We start from the raw sequence: 20,174 nt of genomic DNA on the forward strand, positions 1-20,174 counted from the left end.
CAGCCTTGAGGTTGCAGTGTAGGTGTTCAACGAAATGCCTAAGAGAACTTTGTATTTCTACGCGATGTGTTGCGCTGCGCATAGCACGCTTCCTTCTTTTTTATTTTTTATTTTAAATATCGTGTCCAAAACAACGCCGTTTTGGACCATACTTTTAAAACACGCGCCGCCTTTTCTTTTTCTTTTTTTAAATCCTAGCCAAAACAACGTCATTTTGGACCAGGCTTTATTATTTTAAAAAAACAAACAAACAAACAAACAAATAAAACAAAAGGAAACCTGCTGCTATTTTGTGGACTTTTAATAGTGCCTCCATAATTCCTTATTTAAATGGGATTGAGAGTTCTCTTTATTTAATTGGGCTTTAATAGGGCTTGCACACTTCCTTATTTAAGCGGGATTGAGAATATTCTTTATAAAGGACCAATTTAACATCACCCAATTTTATCAAAGTGTATGTGCATCACAAGAATCCTGCGGGTTTTTTTTTCCTTCTTGAGTACGCCAATCTAAAGTAAGTCGGATGAACATTTTGGTCCCAAGTTTAGGTTTTCCCAATTTTGGCCCCTAAATTTTCTTAGATTGGAAGGGAAATTAGGCTAAAATTTGGGATATTTTGGGTTTGACCTCATAAGTTAGAGATGACCTAAAGGACTATAGAATAGAATGACTCAACATTCTTAAACCAAGCCTAATCAGTTGTTGAGAACCTCGGCCCAGATTTGCCTTCAAACAAGGTTGTGCTTGGGCTTTGCGTAGTCAACCTAACCTATCCAAGTTAGAGAGTTGGTCCATAGCCAATTTGAAAATGATTTTGAATACTAGAACTAGAAGTTTAGAAGCACATGCTCTCTAATCAACAAGCTAACAGCTATGCCTTGGTACTGCATCTATACCCGTGATTCAAGTTAATTAAGTACTGCCTGCAGTTACCTGAGCTCTTCATCTATATATTGTTACTAATTCTTATGTCTTTGGCATCCCCATTCTTAACTTTTCATGTCATGATTGGCCATGTTTTTATCATATATGCATAAACTGGGGGGGCACACAGACTAGTAGTGGGGGTGAATTCTAAGGCTGTCCGCAAATTCTGCGGACCAAAACAAACTCCAATCAATCTGTTGACTGACTGCCCATATTTCAAATATTACTATTCTAATAATCTTGTTCTATTGCGCAGTTTTCATTTTTAAGTAACAAATTAGGAGCGCAAATAGCATCTGCCTTTTGATTTTCGCTTCCGGTACTAAATTAGTGCTTGACGAAACGAAGCACGAATTATGAAAATATTTATTGACCTAAACTAAAAACATATGTTAGATGATACTGCCGGTAAATGGTATTGCAGCTTGCTGAAGATGATGATGGTGTTGATGATAATATTTTATTATTATTTAGGGTTTATAGCCTTACATGCTGTTTGGGATATGATGGTGTGATGGTGGACATTAAGCCTGGAAAATGTAGGAAAAGGGAATGGGAGCAAAATGATTGGAGAAGGCTAAGGCCATGATTGAGCACACGGGAGAGTGTGTTTTAAGCCATTCCCTTGTGGCCTTGTCCTAAGGTCAATAAATCCTCGTCCTTACCCAAAACATATTTATTATTGAATAATAAAAAGGTATCATTCAGTTCAAAAAAGAATATATAAAAAAGACATCATTATTAACTCTTGAAAAATAAGAAATAGAGAGAGAAGTCAAGTTATGATTATTTTCATTGTGTTGAGATAGTACTTATATGTAAAGTTGTGAGAACAAAATATCAATCCAATGTTAAGTTCTACAAGAATCAATTAGCTTTCATAAAGTAAAAATCCATATTTCTATTTGTTTATTCACCTCTTTCTTCTTTTTTGTTTTTTAAATTGGGGTGAAGTACATTATTCCACTTTGTTTCATATGGAAACCAACGGCAATCGGAAATATTGGTTAGGGAAAATTTACATATTAAATTCGACGGAACAAGTAAATTTCATTCATAAATATAAAAAGATACACCTAGTCAGCAAGGACGTAATCTTTCAATACTTCTCTATACATAAATAAAAGTTTAACAAAAACAAAAACCACAAGTCAATGCAATGCAATACAAAATAAATGTAAGAGATATAGGCTGGGTAGCTAGAGATATAAGGTTTCTTTTATTTCTTTTTTAATTTTGGGATGGGCTAAATGTTTGTGTACCTTTTTTCAGAAAATCTTGGGCCGGCCAGTAGCCCAGCCGTCATCCATGTAGAACCACCCATGTTTATCATGCTAATTTCATGTTTTAGAAGGTGAATGAACATGTAGTTCAATTACGGACCTTACTTTACAAACCTATCGACAATGGTTAATACTAGATGCATGATCAAATATGATGTTGTGGTTTCCAATTCACATATTCGGAGTTTTGGGGTCATCTTCAATAAGAATGAGATCAGAATGAACAAAATTAAATAATCTTTGTTAAGTCAGAAAGGAAGAAATTGATTTTTGTGGATTATTTAATAAGTATATGGGTATTTGTAGAATTTGGGGTGAGGTTTATGGTTGGATTTCATTTAGATTAATTATTATTATTATTTTACCTTTGTATTCAAATTTGGGTCATTGGATTTAGGGTTATCGTTGGATTTATATCACTTTTGGTAAATTTAGGTCGTTGAATTTAAGGTTACGGTTGCGTTTGAATTCAAATGTCACCATGCGAGATCTCTGAAAACCGAAGCAGACGTGAGCTGGACAACTGCAAAGTTTGATTTCACCACGGAACTGACCAATTCAAAATGAACCTGTAAGATATAAAGCCCTAATGGAATTTTGGCATCCCACTATATGTGGTGGGTAGGGGGCACTGGTTGTCCAAGTTTGGAAGAGAGTGGAGGAGGGTACCATTGGGTTTGACTTTGAAACCTAATATGCAAGTAAATGCTCTTAGCACTGAGTTATGGACCTGTTGACGACCTTATATAGGTGTTGGGCGAGACATTTTAGGCTAAACCCCAAATTTTGAGTTTCAAACCATCCCACTGTAAATGATCTAAGGAAGGAACAAGGAAGTGAATTCTTATTCACAAAAAAGCAAAACAATTTTCCTTATATTATACAAATATTGGTACTTACTAATTAATATGCTTTCACTATGCTCATTTTATTTTTGGGCAAATTTTGTACTTTCATCTTCGATCATATTTGAATTGAAAGTGGTAATTTTTCTTTGGTTGATGAAAGTGCGTCATCATCATTATGATTATGGTCAGTTAAAAGCAATTTTTTGGCGAATTTTTTGGGGGCTTGTGTTCCAATTTTTCCCAACACAATGCAGCATCCCAGGTTGAGAAGGGACATAGGATGCATGATGGTGATGATAATGTTGATGATTATGATAATGAAAGAAAAGCATGACAAATGCCTAATGATGATGTCTAAGGGGGAACAAAGATCCTTCTATTTCCAGGGTTGCATGCCTCGGTGTCTTCTCTTTGCTCTCTCATCTTGTCATCATCATAAAATAACAATTATTTCTTTTAATCAAGTGCTTTTTAGCCTAGGATTAGGGAGGGAGAGTGTGCAATTATGTAAAATGATATGAAGAGCAATGCGCTCATAATAATTTCTTCACTCATGTTACACAATTATGTAAATCATATAAATTATTAGGGTCATAATGTTTATTTTAACAATTAGCATGCTATATGCATTTTATATATAGATTGTTATTAATTGGAATCACACACTCATTCGCGATTTTATTAATCAATGCTTTTAACTTTTAAATAATTTGACAATACAAATAAATTTTTGTCTTTACAGAAAGAAAATTTTCACAATCACTCTTGGCGTGAAAGTTTCAACTCGTTGAACTTCGACTTTCTCCATTACAAATATTCAATGATAACCAAACTATAGAAGAAATTATTGCATTACATAACTAATGATGCCAACAATGTATATATTAATCACTGTTATATTAACATTGTCATTGTGATTCCATTATCATTTCAAGGTTTTAGTTGACTAAAACACCTTGATTAGTTGATTACCATCATCACTTTCATGAACTGTTTCGTATGGTGGCATCACTATCACAACAAAACAATCAATTTGAATGCAAAAAAACAAACAACCATTTGTTCATCTATGATCCAATAACAACCAGCTTGGAAAATCTAGTGGTAAAAAGGTATATCAAATGAGTTTAGATTCAAATAAAACTGTGAAACTAGTAGTTTATTTTATTTTATTTTATAAAAAAAAGTAATTTTTGAAAAGAGAGAAAATTAAAGAGGGGACCCTAGGGGAGGGGAGGTCCTAGGAGAAGGGGACGTGGGACTGGATGACTTGCATCAAAAGGGACGAAGTATGTGACTCTCCACGTACACTACATTCAGAGGGCTGACAAAGGCTTCAGAGAAGCATCATTACAAAAAAATTGACACTTGCCCTCCTTGGCAAAAAAAACCCTATATATTCATTCCCTATCCCCTACGGTTGAAACTTTTTACATAAATATTTTACTGGGGTTGGTGCCATTTTTTACTGTTGGGGGGCCTCAAAGGCTCGACCTACTTCTTGCTTTCTCTTGCCTTTTCCTACGCGATCTAAATCTTTGCAGGTCCTCAAAAGATCCACTACACAAGTATCTTCCATCAGATTTTGTCTTTCAACTCGGTTTGTAGCATCTGTGTAGCCTGTATCTTTTTTCATTCTTATAGCCTTATAGCCTCTATTTTTTCGCTCAGTATTGATGATTTTGTCTTTTAAAAGGTTTCTTTGATAACTAACATTCCTGATTGCAATATTAGAAAACATTTCATTAATTAGAATATTGCAAAAAGAAAAGGTTAAGCAAGTAACTTTTTTTTTTTTAGCGGTGTTAGTTGAAATTCAACAAGCAAGAGTGTTTTATCTCCTATTACAGAAGTTACGAATTCGAAAATCTTTGAAAGTAGGGTTAGGGAGATTTGATTTTTAAGTTCGATAATACGTATGCATACATCAAACAAGTATTTTTGTTGTTATCAGATACACCAAACAAGTAGGAACCAATAATATTACAAATTTCCAGTCACATTTTTGGATTTGATCAACAAAAAAAGTCACATTGTTGGTTGTGTTAAGGGACCACAGAAACAATGATGGATGGAGAAGGGCTGGTAATTAAAAGTAATAATATAACTAAAAACGACAATGCAAAGATAAAAATAAAAATAAAAATTCAAAAATCAAAGAGAAAGCCTATTAAGATCCGACGTACAAATGATTGCTGCTGTATATATTGTCTCCTTTGGACTCTGCACTGTGTCCCACTTTAAACATCCCTCCACCGCCATCATTATTGATCATTGGCCCTCTCTTTCTCTCTTCTCTCTCTTCTCTTCTCTTCTCCCATCATCTGCCTCGCGCCCATAACCCATAAACCTAACCCTAATCAATCTCTCTCTCTCTCTCTCTCTCTCTCTCTCCTCACGTCATTCCACTGAGTCTGACCCAATCTCCCATCATGAAACCCCACCTCACGCGGTAGTCACATGACTTGTTTGACCTACCCATTCCTTCCTCCATCACCATAACTCACATTCCTTACTGCATTTACATCTACTTATACTGTCATACATGATACATGCATGTTCCGTAGTTCGTACGTTCTCACATGAACTTGGCTTTGCGTGTCCTATTGACCGCCTCTGTCTTTCATGTCTTTAATTTTAGTAACGAGGCTTATTTTGCGTTGAGTTTTGAAGTAAATTTTGAATATATATGTTATCAAGGAAGATTCTATGTATAATATATATAATTTCAATATAGATTTGTAAAAGTTTTAACACATAACGTTGAAGTTTATTGATCGTCTTATATTCAAATTTTTAGAATATCAGATATGTTCGGTGTTGTGTGAATATAATAAAATTATCTCCATATCTGATAAGTAAATTATTTATTGTTGCGTGAACTAGTGAAAAACTTTTCTAAATTGCATAAAATCTCACACTTGAATGTGTGCATTGTGATTTGTGCTTATCGTGTGTATTGAACCTAAGTGATTAGAGTTGGCATGTGATTTGTAAACAAATTGGATGGTCGTGCTTGGAGAATATGAACATCTATGATTAAGTGAATGTGGGCTTAGGTATCCTCGAAAATAAGGATAGATTCAGTAAATCATCCAACAACTTAATAAACGCTCTCACAAACAAGTCAACTACTTATACATAGGTTTGACATGTGTCCAGTCATTTGTGGGAGGCTACACGTGAAATTCCTTGATTACGGAGGACTACTCAAACCCTTGTAAATACGGAAAAACAAGAGGTTACCCAAAATCTTAGTTATGTCAAATTTCTTTTGCAAGGGCACTCCAATAAGCATATGTACGATACATGACATAAATGATATTCAAAGTGAGAATGCAAGAGACAAGCAAAGTGGCAATTGCACGCCTTGCATGACCGGGAAGTAAACAATCAAAATCTTACTTTGACTATGAATGTTTTCGTGACTCAAAAAACATAAATTTATTTGGTCGCTTCCCAAAATTTCTATATTGAATCAGTGTTTGAATTCCAAGATCACAATCAAGAAATCCATCCCGATTCTTGGGTTTGAACTCAATCCTTGAATACCATTATCATTTAGTCAAGAAACCGTAGGGTTTTTCCTTCCTCTTGACTAAGCAACTAAGAATATATATAATAGATCCAAGTAGGAGCAAATGGAGAGTCAACCCCAAAATTACGCACCTTTGTTCTTAACACATGAAAGATTTGCATAATCTATGCATAAGATGATTTGCTTTCGATATTAAAAGTGACCAATCACCTAATATTACTTGGGGAAATCTCCCTATTGGTTTGACGAATACAAGTAAAAGGTCCACTGGCGGCAGCAAGCAAGCAACTAACAAATTAGACTTTCAACCAACGTCCTTCTAGAAAATCCAATTATAGCTTTTACCAAATTTCTTCCCTTTGAATGTGGTCATCATTATTTGCCATCATATTTAATTCATAGGTTACTGCAATAACATAATATGTTCTGATTTTGTGCATAAAATCATGCTCAACCAGAGTCAAAACCAGAATGTGTTTCTCATACTACGAAATAATCACCAATTTTGAATTGTAGCTTCACAGTGTCTTCTTTCTTCCCCCCACAAAGTCTTTGAAAATAAGTCTTGTAAACGTAATATGTTATACAATTATGGAAGATTAGCCAATTAAACGTGCTGATCTTTTTTGGACCATCACGCTCAGAAATTTCTCTTTAAAATACACGTATACGGGCTTGTGCACGTATACGAGACATCTCAAAGTTTGAATACATTATTTTACAAACAGGTGTACTAATTGCCTTCAATTTTCTCATATTAAATCTCCTAAACAACACACGGAACATTATAAAGGAACAAGTCTCGTGATCAAAAGGTGGCATGTTTTTCTATGATTGATTATTAAGCGAATGTTTACACGTGGCAGATACCCAATTGGTGGCCCTTGACCTAATCACTACAATTATCTGAAAACCTTATCATTGTGAAATTGTCAAATTGGTGATTACGGAATGTAGGGTTTGGTTGTTCGTGTGGCTTTTCCATAGAGTCTCATACTTTGTTGTCCCACCCAATAATTCACATCTCTCTCTCTCTCTCTCTCTCTCTCTCTCTCTCTCTCTCTCTCTCTCTCTCAAACTTATCATTAAAGCCTGCATGACTTCAATTATTGCAATGATCCCAAAAGCATGACATATCTGACCTGGTCACATCCTCTGGATGTGTATTTTAATTACGACTTGTTTAAAAAGCTAACCCACGCGCGTGGGACCACAAAAACATCACAAATAATTGAAAACATAAAAAATATCCAAACAAACCCTAATCTATAAAAATAAAATATAAAATAAAAGCATTTAAAGCCTAGTCGGCTATAGCAGCTAGTATATGGAGACCATTGGATACCCTTTTTCCCTGGCTTTTTATGGGTAGTTTCAACGTTTGATGGCTATAGCTACCACCACCAATGCCTATGCCAATGCCAATGCCAAGCTGCTTAAAAGACACAAAAGCAGCTTGCCCCCATAAACTATACGAAAAAAAGCAATTAATGAAAAAGGACTTCTCTTGGAATGGTAAAAGATGATCACTTTGTCTGCCTCAATTAAACACATTTATAATAGTCAAACTTTGTATCATTACATTACATGTACATTTTGAACTACCCATTTATACAAAAATATTCTATTTAATAATGAATTGTGAACTTCTAGACTATTTTATTTTCGCTACCATAAATTATTTATTTTCTATTATTATTCAGATTTATAGTTTGATACGAAGGAAGTTGAGGTTATATCTAAAACAGAAATAATTTTTTCTGACACAATAAAAAGAGTTGAGCATTCACTTCAAAATTAACTGGCAATAAAAAAAATAGCTCAACTCCTTATAAATGATGAATCATTCATTTGACTAATCCTTCCTTCCCATTGACAAAAAAAAGAAAATTAATTATTTCCCAATGTTTTGCTATGTGCACCCGTATCATACTAGGCATTGCTTGGCTGCCGAGAAAGAGTAGGCAATTGGTAGATGATAGGTGTAGAAAGTTGGTAAAGTTACACTGGTCTGAAAGGTCTGGTTGGTGAGTCAGCGGTCCAAAAGCCATCAGGGTCATTTCATTTCAAATTGCGTCACTGATGATAAGGAAAACTTGGAAACTGCAAAAGCTTGAAGCTTAATTGGCTATCATTTGAATACAAACAAACCCCAACAGTGCATGCCCAGCCCATATCATTTTGTATGTGTTATTGTGTTTGGTAAGAACACATACATCATTCCCTCATCTTACCATCATCATGATGCTGATCATCAATCATGATAATCATTATAAATAAATAAAAACACCACAAACTACAGGCCCCCATCATCCCAGCCCTTCAATAAGTTCATTATTTATTATAATTATGTTATAATTTAATTGATTGTTTTCGTTTATTAATGTCATGATAATCGAGGCCCTTGTTTGGTGAAGAAACAATAATTTAGTCTGTGGGGGACCAATAATCACGTATGTAAACAAAGCTACTTGTAAGCAACATATATTTTGCTAATAATTTATATTTTTGGATAAAACATTCTGTTGCCTTCTTCTACCACATATATGTATATATATCGTACCTTTTTCTTTTTTTTCTTCTTTTTAATGCAGAAAAGTCAATTTGATTTCAATTCTTAAAGTCTTGACAATCACATCTTTTCTTCCCACCCTCAATTTATAGTTGTTTATTTGGAAGTGTATTATTCCCAAACAATTGCTTGTCTTATAGGCTAACATACAATTTTCGAATACGATTTTTTAATTTGAAGTTAGTATGACAATATAATATAATACGTATTTATTATCATGTTATGTTAATAAATTATCAATATAATCTAGCGAGTTAAAATAAGAAACATAAATTTAAAGTTTAATTTCAATTTGGTATCCTGCAAACTGCAGTTGTACTCGTAAGGTATGTTCGTAAGACATGATATCAGACGATCTTGTATAATATTTAATTTGAGAAATATCACTGTCTACATGTGAATTGCAGCGCAACAAACATGCATGCGCTAATAATATTTTGACTAGAAAGGATAAAAATGTGTCTCTTATTTTTGGTCCGACCCCTCTCTTTTCTTCTCTCTAAGTCTCGTGTATGAACCGTTGTATAATTAAATATATTCACGTGCGTTTGTCAACCTGGGTTTGTCGGTCAATCTTACTCTTTTCACAAAGCAAAAAAAAGAAATAAAAAGGAGAGAGAAGTAGGAGGGTGTTTGTGTCGATCTATGTGTTTACACATTAAAAAGATTGGATAGACATAATCTTCTCGTAAGACTATTGGTATAGTACTTGATCACTTTGGCCTCTTTTTAAACTCCTCATCTCCTTCCTTTCCACCAAGTATTGTTCAACAACAACAAAAAACACATCACCAAAAATATGGAGCTGGCTCTGAGTTTGGGTGATGCTTCAAAGCCATTTCTTTTCCTTGACAAAGCCCCAAAGATGGGTAGCAAAGATCTAGGGTTTTGCATGGGCTTGGGAGGTGCTTTCAGTGCAAGATCAGACGAGAGTAGAGAGAGTATCCATGAAGGAGACCATGATCAAGATGAGAGAAGAAGAAGAAGGGTTTCATCAGATCCACCTGTTCAGCTTAATCTGTTGCCTTCTGCCCCAGTTCCTCGAAGCCATGCTTCTTCACAGCTTCGCTTCCCCTGGCTCACTGATAATCGTAATAGCTACTTCCCCATAGCTTATTTTCTTCTCTCTTTTTATTTCCTTATATGTATAATATGTTGTGTTTGTTTGGTTGCTGAGAAACCAACAAAATCAAAAAGAAAATATCTGAACTTTGTATTTCCAAATAAAACCCACTTGACCAAATTTCAGTTTCTTTTTCTTTGTTGGGTAAATTTTCTTGGAAACCAAACATGACCCAAGTTTTTGTAACTTGCGGGCTTGAATGGGGTTTTGATTATTTTCTCATATTGGGTTGCTTTTGGATTTTTTCAGTGGCAGTGTCTGAACCGGCCGGTTCATCAGACGGACCGGGAAGAGGGTTGGATGTGAACCGGATGCCGGGGATGGTAGCTGCGGCGGAGGAGGCAGAAGATGCGGCGGCACCTCTGTCATCTCCGAACAGTACAGTTTCATCGTTTCAGATGGACTTTGGAGTTGGAAATGGAGGAAGATCAAGTAAGAGAGATTTGGAGCTTGAAACTGACAGAGCGAGTTCCAGAGCGAGTGATGACGAGGACAACGGGTCGACTCGGAAGAAACTCAGGCTCTCTAAAGACCAATCGGCTTTTCTTGAAGAAAGCTTCAAAGAGCACAGCACTCTCAATCCTGTAAGTCCAAAAAAACTACACAGAAATTTTAGAAATTTATTTATTTGTTTTGAGTCTTGTATATTGAGTTTATTTATTAATTAATTTTTGAAATTTATTTGCAGAAACAAAAACTTGCTCTGGCTAAACAGTTGAATCTTCGTCCACGCCAAGTGGAAGTGTGGTTTCAGAATCGAAGAGCAAGGTATAATACTTTTGTTTTTTTTTCCCTTTTCTTCCCTTGATGTGATTTTATTTTACATTAATTTATTTTTGGTAACAAATAAAACCCAACAATTCCTTAATAGGAAACAAGGTTTCATGCTATACCCAATATATCTAATCCTTTTTTTTAACCAAAAAATGTGTATTCACTCATAAATCCTATTTCCTAGATCGAGAGGAGCACATAAAATTATAGTACAAGTCCAAATATGTGTAATCACTTGTAATCCGAGATCAAGTTCGAATCCCCTTCCTTTATAATAAAAGGAAATTTAGTCGAAACCCGAGTTTGTAATCACTCATAAACCATATGTTGTTGATTGGTCTTAAATCATATGTTCTTGTTTACTAATTTGTTCATTGGAAAAATAATGAAATTTACAGGACTAAATTGAAGCAGACAGAGGTAGATTGCGAATACTTAAAGAGATGCTGCGAAACACTGACAGATGAGAACAGAAGGTTACAAAAAGAGCTGCAAGAATTAAGAGCATTAAAAACTTCTCAACCTTTCTACATGCAGCTTCCTGCCACAACCCTCACCATGTGCCCCTCATGTGAGCGAGTGGTCACCACAGCCGCAGCCAACACAACCAACAACAACAACAACAACAGTTTAAAGTCTGCTCTAACCAAGCCAAGGTTACATCACCCTTTTGCTCAAGCCCAAGTCCACATGCAGCATCAGGTTCAAGCCAGCAAAGGAGCTGCTGCATGAGATGTCAATATAGAATCTGAATATCTTCTTCTCCATTCCATTTGTACATATTTTTGGCTTGGAGCTGGGTTTTTTTAATTTAATTTTAGTTTATTTTACTTTTTTTAGTTTTGGTTTTCCCAATCTTTTGTCTCTGCGGTTTCTTTCTTTCTTGTACGTGTTGGAAGCCAGAGACTGAAAATGGTGATGATATATTTGTTTATTGATGAGAAAAGTAGAAACGATTTTGCTAGACGAAACCTTTATTTGTGTTTTTTTCTTTGTTGTTTTTTTCTGGATTCTTGTTTGTTTTCACAGAGAATTCAATATATTTACTATCTGGTGTATTTTTGGTTAGCTTTTATGATGAGCGGTCAATTTCACATATATGGTACATTTATGGATCCACGTTTTCCCAATGATTTCTTACATGAGGTCAATAAATAACAACGGACTTCCTTACCATAAGCAATGTTTTAGTGCCAGTCTTAATGTTATTTAGCAAATTCTTAAATATTCTCGGTGTTTGAATTTGAACTACACATTCGTCACAGTTTTGACAAGAGAATATTTTCCACTCTATATCCGAGTGACAAACACCAAAATATTTCATTATTATCTAATTACTGAAGTTGAGTTTATAACATTTTTTGGACAACCGAACATGTTATGATATAGTAAAGAAATCACTTGGGAGAATTCAAATTGAAAACCTGATGATAATAATAAGATAACATAAACTTGAGATTCTTAAACAGTCAGGTTATGAGGATGGTTCAATTCAGCTAGTCAATTCAATGTCGTCCTATGCCTCGTGCTGTCATTATTAGATGCCATGGTACTCAAGGAACTTGTATTAATGAACGACGTTGACTCAACCATTTTGACAGGCACCAATTTTAGCCGTAATTTCTACCATTTGTTTAAAGGGATTTGTTTTCTTCAGGATTAAGTTTTTGTGTCATCCATTTGTTTATTCATCTCATCATTAATTAATAAGCACGTACATCTCTTCTCTATAATTACCAAATCTCTTGGCAGCATTATCAACTTGATGTTGATGGAATCATGTCCAGGTATGGTTTGTTTAATTTAGAAAGGGCTAAGAAGGCTCTTTTGCTCTTTTGGTGCACAATTTCACTCGTTAGTGGGTGAGAGTGCATGGTAGAGCGCAATGCTTAACGCGTAAGTTTGATATACATTTTTGGCTCATATTTTGAAAGTTGAAATTTCGAAACTTATGGTATGCACGTCCATACTCACGGCCAAAATTAAGCACATGTGTAAAAATGGTAAATGGACATTCTATTTGGTAGTTATAACACTCAAGATTATATTAATTAACAACTTGGCATTGCTTAGTCATCGGAGAGAAGCCTCAAATCGGGGCCTTAATGAAGGAACACATTATGGAGCTTGATGGCATGATATCTACGACAGACTTTTGGAACATGCCATGGATGAAGACTGATGGAAAGGTCGAAAGATATAAGTCCTGTGAGGTGAATAAAATATACAGGTGAGGCTATAGCTCTAGCTGTAAAAATGGAAGAGACCTGATTGAAGAATTAAAGGAGGAAAGTTAGGCACACGACTTGGAGAAATAAATCAGAAAGCAACTGAAATAAATTGAAGAAAAATATCTTTGGTAGAAAAAAAAGCCGAAAGCAGCTGAAATTGACCAAACAAGATGTGCAACAACAATAATGCATGAAAAGCAACGAAAACATGGAAAACATATTATGTCTGAAGTTCTTATTCAAGAGCTGTTGGATTGGTGACTTGAAATTGATATGATTGGACCAAAACCAGTAGATTGCTCTGCTACCATAAATTATGTGGTCAGCAAAGCCCATCTATTATTGTATTTAGCAAGGATGATAATTGATATGATGGTCTAGGGCATGTGGTGTGGGGTTAACGCCAAAACTTTCGTTACAATACAAGAGAATCCAATTTTTTTACCTCCTTAATCTTCTAACTTATTTCCTCATTTTACGCTCACTATTTTAAATAAGAGTAATGCTACACTTGCTATATTTTTCTACCACGTAATGTGGTATGTTCATATCATATGTCACATCAATTAAATCAGTCACCGATTTCTATTACGTGTGGCATGCCGTAGTAATTGGGAATCCCAAAATAGAGTTATCCCCGTTGCACACAAGCGTTTCTCCTAATCATGGCTCTTCATGTAGCTCTTTATAAATTTAAGAACATTTTCGTGGAATTTTTGCGGATACAAAAATCGGTCCTTTTTTACACAAATAAAAGAGGGTTAGGAGGATTTTGGGTAGCATGGTTGATTCAATGGAAATTCAAGTGGAAATCGGACAATTCTCAGTGATTTTTTTATTTGGTTGCAACTCCTCTTTATCTCAATTCCGCTGGGATCAAGAAAAGTTATAGATTGTGGTTGTGTGCTCGGGTATTGCTACAAATCTATTTTGGATTGGCTTTGGTAATGCAACCGGTGGTTGAACAAGTTCTTCTCGAACTACACTCGAGGACGTGTGGAACTTCTCTTACTCTTACTGTAAGAGCCCGCTAGTAGAGCTTGCTTTAAAAATTGGCTTCTAAATGAATGATGATTGGCCTTTCCGGGGAGTTATGTCCCCATAGTGTGGTGAAACCAGACTACGATACCAATTGATAAGAGCTTATAGATCAAACTTAACCTTAAAAGCTGGCATGCAATACAAAAGTGCTCGAGAACTCTTAAATCATTACAAAAAATATGCTATTTTTTCAATGTGTGACATCGAGTGCCAAAGTGCTTAGGACGAGATCTTTGTGGGTGGTGGAGATCTTCAATCAAGGCATCCTAGCTAATTCGTACAAAATAAACTTGGAGATTAAGAATGTCTCCATTGTTAGGTAGGGTTTCTATTATACACATGGATTGCCTTAGTTTATTTTCACAGTACAGTGTGTGAATTGAATTTTCACAACCACCATCAAACCAAATTGACTATGAAATCTTTTCAACATGGAAATCATATCAACTTGTTCCACTATCTTGATGGGACGCCCTACAAATCAAGCAGCCCTCTTATTACTACTAGTTTTACAGGTGACCGTTATTTGTTGATTGTTGATAATGCCCTGATAAACAAGGAAAACAAAGCTTTCTGAGACTCAACCATGGCCTCTCATAATAGTAATGATGTGGACCAGTCATTGTTTGATTCTACAATACTTGTGTCGGTAAGTAGTTTCCCGTGTGATTTGAAGCATAACTCTTGTTTGAGAATTGATCTTTTAACAGGTTATGTTGTTGTGATTGTTATAGGTTTGGTATGACTTTAATTGTGTAGGACATGTGGTTTTGGACCTTTACAGCATGCGTGAGCCCCAAATAAATTAGGTCTTGGTTCCTATTCTGCCTTGCCAAATATTATAGCGCCTTTATTAGACAATTTAATTTACTAATTGACGACGGCGATAAAAAAAGTTTCGTCGAATAATTAGTGAATTTCGTAAAGAGATCAAAACAAGACCTTTTTTCATCACATGAGTAACATTGATCTATGACCCAAAACACATGAATGATTTGTGCAATTTAGCCTTTAAAAAGCACTTTGATGGACAACATCAAGGAGTCTTTCTATGTATCATCAATTTACCTTTTCTTTTGGATTGAATGAGACACATTAGAACAAAAGAACAAGAAATACAAAGCCCAACAACGATGTCCAACTAAAAGCTGGGCCACACTAAACAGAGCCCATAAAGGAGCACATGCAAAGCCACAAAATTTGACCAAAATTAAAAGAAAAGAAGAGGAGGAACAAAGCCCAGCACCTATCAAAAATGAAAATTCCAAAAAACAAGAAGCCAAATACAAACCAAAGTGAAGCCCACGAGAGGTAACCAACGAGATCTAATCTAGTGAAGGAAAAAAAACCTTAAATTACAAATTAGTAGTCTCAGGTTCAAATTTCCATGGTATTTTGACAAAGATTACTACTAAACGAACTCTAAAATGAACTAAGTACACCCTAATATTTTAATCAAAATGTAAAATTAACTAAGTACATCCTATTTAACTACTAAAAATACCCCTACATCATAATACAGTCTACCACACAATACCCTAATGCCAATCCTAAGTAGTTAATTCAACAAATGTAACAGACCTAGTACATAAGAGGCCAAGAAATTGACAAATTCCTTATAATCTTTGGAAAAACCGAATCAGACCCAAATCAAAATACACAGAGATAGGAGAGGAAACAACAAAAGACTGTTTACGCTTATACCCGAGATCCAAGAAAAGAATATGGGGTGAGCCCAAGTCGAAGATCAAAGAGGCTAAGAAATCACACTTTCCTCTGCTTCTTTTTGGTTCTTCTGTGACCCCCCCAAAAAAGACCAAGATTACTCCTCTGCTTCTTTTTAAATATCAATAATTATATTGCTTGAATTCATTAGCAATCATAATTAGCCAACAAAGAGAAAAGTAGCCTTCCGGATTAATTAGATCAGTGGATCTGGGGATGAAATGATCGAACCATTGAAGTCTACAACAGTAAAGGGTATTGCAAAATAATGGGCTTGATTATCAGATTTTCTCTCTCTCTCTGTTCTTCTTCGTGACTCTTGCATACTTGAATACTTCCAATCCAATTCCATTCTCCTCTGTCCTCCTTTCTCTTTCTCTTTCTTTTATGTTGATGTTTGATTAGGATCGAATATGGCGAGTATGGTGTACTTATTAAAATTATACAAGAGCTCATAGATCAACATCAGCAGTCTCTCAAACTGAAATGCCAGTACCCCTTGGCTTTAGCCTCAAGATGAAACTTCAGAACAATAAGAGAAACGAAGTCTTATCCAAGCCCTCCCACAAGTCAACATTAAAAAAAGTGGGCAGAAATAAGATTCTAAGGCAGCATGGCTTTTCTGTTAATCCATAATTAATCAACTTAATTAGACTTCATATTAGTAAATTAATATTTCTGATAAACTAAAAGATAAGTCCCAAATCATTGGTTCAATGTACTGCCACATACGTGGTGGTCAATGGTAGCTACACTATAATTAGACGTGTCAACCGCTAACTAGTCAGATTCAAACATGGACCCCTTAAATTCTGAATGCCTGACTTATAGTAAACATTGTTGATTTATGGTCAACAGCCCATGTGACATGTGATAAAAAGTTCTTCAGCTTAAACCTAACAAAAAACCTAATCAAATATATAATAATTTAGATTGAGATTATAATATAATCTAAACATATCAAAAGCATCTAACAGTCGGCAGCTTTAAGCTACTAAGGGTGTGACAAAAGCATAAAAGAATATTAAACAGGATTAAATATGAGCCACTAGATTTATTAAATAAAACAAACTAAATAATTAGAATTTAGACATTTACAATTCTCAAAGCCTTTCATTTGGGGCTAAAAGAATAAGATGTGGTAAAGGAGGAGAAGAAATTTACACGTGAAAATTTCACTAAAAATCCCTCCCTACCCTCGTTTCACTCTTTCCTCATATAAACAGATAGGTTTGTTTATTTTTCTCACTTAACTTGTAGCATAAGCACTCTTCCTCCCGGATCTTTGCTTCACTGCTTTTATATCGATAACGTCGTGAAAAAGGGTAGGGAAAAAGAGAAAGTATACTGCTGAGTGTGATTTTGACTCGAAATTTGAGTGTGTATGAATGTGGAATTTTAGGTTTTGTGTAACCTTTTTTACCTACGCTCTCTTCTGCTGTTGCAGTTGCAGTTGCTGCTGCTGATTCTGGTACAGTTTTACTAGGAGTTCGGCGTAGAGAACCTCATTCCATGCATCAGGAACACCAGGAAGGCACCAATGGCTGCAATCCTGGAAGCTCTTTGGTGATCTCCTCTCTGCATCGGACAGGTGTTGCTTTCGGTAGATTGATGGGTGACCATCCTTCCGGAAATCAGTCATTCTTGTGATGTTGAGATAGGTGACATGGGTTTTCATGTTTCTCAACACCTTCTCCAGTACCAGCATCTTAGGGGGGTATGGCCTCAGATACGTCTCGTTGGAGATGGGAAGAGTCTCACTGTCACATTGGCCACCAGAATTCCACTGCCCACCACTGTCAGGAGAGAAACACAAATCGTTATTATTGTGTGTCTGTGCATTTAATATTCTCAAGTATAAACACATTTAGGAGGAAAGATCAAATAGAACATTCATACACTTTAAATTGGATTACTTCAAGCTTACCTGAAATGGGAAGCAGAATAACCACGAAAGAAGACGATACTTTTCCTTGGATTAATTTTGGCATCAACCCATCTGGCCCATGTAGTTAAAGCTTTCCGAAATGCCTCAAGAACATTCAGTTCACCATAAACATGGCTACCTTCTTGGTAATAGTCTTTCCTGAAATTTTGAATGCTATTTTAGTCCCAACTACAAACCAAAGAATAATTTGAAACCACTTTGAACAGAAAAAAAGTAATAAACATACCCTTTGGAGGTTTTCTCATGAGTCCACCAGTGTCCAGTGTTGAAGATGACGATATCTGCATCTTTATATAGATCAGAAGATCTCCCTACTAAGTCGAGACGAAGTGTCTCTCTCTTTGATCCGTCTTTTTCTGGCATTTCCCATTCTCGAACTAAGAAGGGAGACACAAAGAACTCCACTGTGCAATTATAGTCCTGCCAAGTTTCACTAAATTAAGGATATGTTGCTGCACAATCCAATAAGAATAACTTGAATAATTGAATAAACCTACTTTGAATATGAAGGAGTATGAAGCTTCGCCACGAAAATGGGTTCTTCCGTTTGCTTCGAAGACCTTGCTTTTATCTTTGGCTGAGTTTCTCAGGATGCAAACCAGAGACTCCCACATATTCCTGTTCAGCGAATCACCAACGAAAACAAAGCGCTTTCCTCGCAACAACTCCAACATATGACTTCCATCCAACCTGGTTTTAAAAAAACATTTCAATATTGATAAGTCTTAATCAAGCAAAACCCAGAAAACTAAGTCATGGATCGATTTCAATAGAGATATAAAACAAAACCCACAACTGATGAATAGTCAGCAATCACAAAAAGATGCCAAAATTGTAAAATTGACAACAGATCAGTATGAATTTCGATCTATCAAAACCCAATAACCCTTCATCCAAAACTAAGAACTTTGCAGGCAATCAAAACATACGCATCTCAAAACAGCACATCAAAAGCCAATCCAAATACCATCTTTTACATAAAGAAAACATGGCAATTAAAGCATCAAAGTTCAAAATCAAAAACTGCAATTTGGCCACATACCTTGGCAGAGTGCAATCCTTAGGCTTCCATTTGAATTTCTGAAAATCCTTATCAGGCCTACCATTAAGAATGCAATTGAATTGCTCATCAATCAGAGGACAAGACCCGGGTTTGTATAGAGGGTATGAATCATCCTTCACCCATTCCCCATGTAATATATCACAATTCATCAAAGACTTCACCAAATCATCATTCCCCTGCTTCCCCTTCTTCACCGACACACCAGAATTTGTTTCATTGCTCTGTTTCTTCAACACAGAAGCAGTATAATTCGATTCCACTCCCTTCTGTGCAACACTCTTCTCCGGAGAACCCGATTGCGGTGCCGAATTCGAGCTTTTATTACCCGCCGCCGCCACCGGGGTTTTTGGGGCGGCAATTGAGGTCTGATTGGCCTTAAAAACTGCGGCTTTATCAGAATTCTGGGTACTTTCAGTTTGGTTCTTCACAAGGGTGGTTGGTTCAGGCTTACTAGTCGTATTCTTGGGTGTAACTAGAGGTTGTTTAGGCAGTGCAGTTGATGTCTGATTTGGGTTCAAAATTGTGGGTTGAGTTTGGTTTTTCACAAGAGGTGGTTGTTTATTCACAGAGGGAGCTTGTGCGGCGGCGGTGCTAATAGATCTAGAGGGCTCTGTTTGTGGTGCAAAAGCAACGGTTTGATTTTGTTGCTGTGGAGATGAAGTGACATTGGGAAACAAGAAAGAGAAAAATGAACTAGAAGTAGAACTGGTACTGGAACTTGTGAAGATGTTTGAGAACCAAGGAGCACCAGAGTTTGGGGAGGGGCTGAAGGCCAAGAAAACAGTGAAGGCAACAAAGGCAAACATGAACCCATAAACAAAAGCCACAGTTCTTCTGGTTTTGAGGATGGAGAAGAGGCTCTTGAGGTCTGAGAGCAAAGTTCCACCATTGATGGTTGGAAGGTGGTGCTTTGTGGCCTCAGCCATGGATGTGATTGTGGAAGGAGAGGAGCCAGATGTGGGGAAAGTGGAAGTTGAGGAGAGAGGGAGATGAAAGTACAAATGGTGCTGCTTCTGGTAGAGAGAGAGAGAGAGAGAGTTTTGTTGTGTGAGAATTCTCAAGTGAATGAAACACTAATGAGAGAGAGAAACTGAGGAGGGA

The 20,174-nt window shown here is 36.0% G+C and overlaps 2 protein-coding genes across 2 annotated transcripts; one reads left to right on the top strand and one right to left on the bottom strand.

Moving 5' to 3' along the window:
- Positions 9,798-12,133, top strand: LOC18771696 (homeobox-leucine zipper protein HOX11). Its single transcript, XM_007202253.2, has 4 exons — positions 9,798-10,259; positions 10,541-10,875; positions 10,980-11,059; positions 11,464-12,133. The coding sequence occupies exons 1-4, from the start codon at positions 9,968-9,970 to the stop codon at positions 11,795-11,797; spliced, it is 1,041 nt and encodes a 346-aa protein (XP_007202315.1). The 5' UTR covers positions 9,798-9,967; the 3' UTR covers positions 11,798-12,133.
- LOC18769389 (protein trichome birefringence) lies at positions 17,087-20,174 on the bottom strand. Its single transcript, XM_007204162.2, has 5 exons — positions 19,053-20,174; positions 18,508-18,700; positions 18,237-18,430; positions 17,990-18,148; positions 17,087-17,858 (listed from the first exon to the last, which is right to left on the bottom strand). The coding sequence occupies exons 1-5, from the start codon at positions 19,997-19,999 to the stop codon at positions 17,486-17,488; spliced, it is 1,866 nt and encodes a 621-aa protein (XP_007204224.1). The 5' UTR covers positions 20,000-20,174; the 3' UTR covers positions 17,087-17,485.

The sequence above is a fragment of the Prunus persica genome, chromosome G7 (genome assembly GCF_000346465.2).
Source record: "Prunus persica cultivar Lovell chromosome G7, Prunus_persica_NCBIv2, whole genome shotgun sequence".
Classification (NCBI taxonomy): Eukaryota; Viridiplantae; Streptophyta; class Magnoliopsida; order Rosales; family Rosaceae; genus Prunus; species Prunus persica.

Coding starts and splice junctions, on each gene's coding strand:
- LOC18769389 (XM_007204162.2), bottom strand. CDS start 19,999: ATGGCTGAGGCCACAAAGCACCACCTTCCAACCATCAATGGTGGAACT. Junction 18,701..19,052: donor AAGGATTGCACTCTGCCAAG/GTATGTGGCCAA, acceptor TTTTAAAACCAG/GTTGGATGGAAGTCATATGT. Junction 18,149..18,236: donor CATGAGAAAACCTCCAAAGG/GTATGTTTATTA, acceptor TCAAAATTTCAG/GAAAGACTATTACCAAGAAG.
- LOC18771696 (XM_007202253.2), top strand. CDS start 9,968: ATGGAGCTGGCTCTGAGTTTGGGTGATGCTTCAAAGCCATTTCTTTTC. Junction 10,876..10,979: donor AGCACAGCACTCTCAATCCT/GTAAGTCCAAAA, acceptor ATTTATTTGCAG/AAACAAAAACTTGCTCTGGC. Junction 11,060..11,463: donor TTTCAGAATCGAAGAGCAAG/GTATAATACTTT, acceptor TGAAATTTACAG/GACTAAATTGAAGCAGACAG.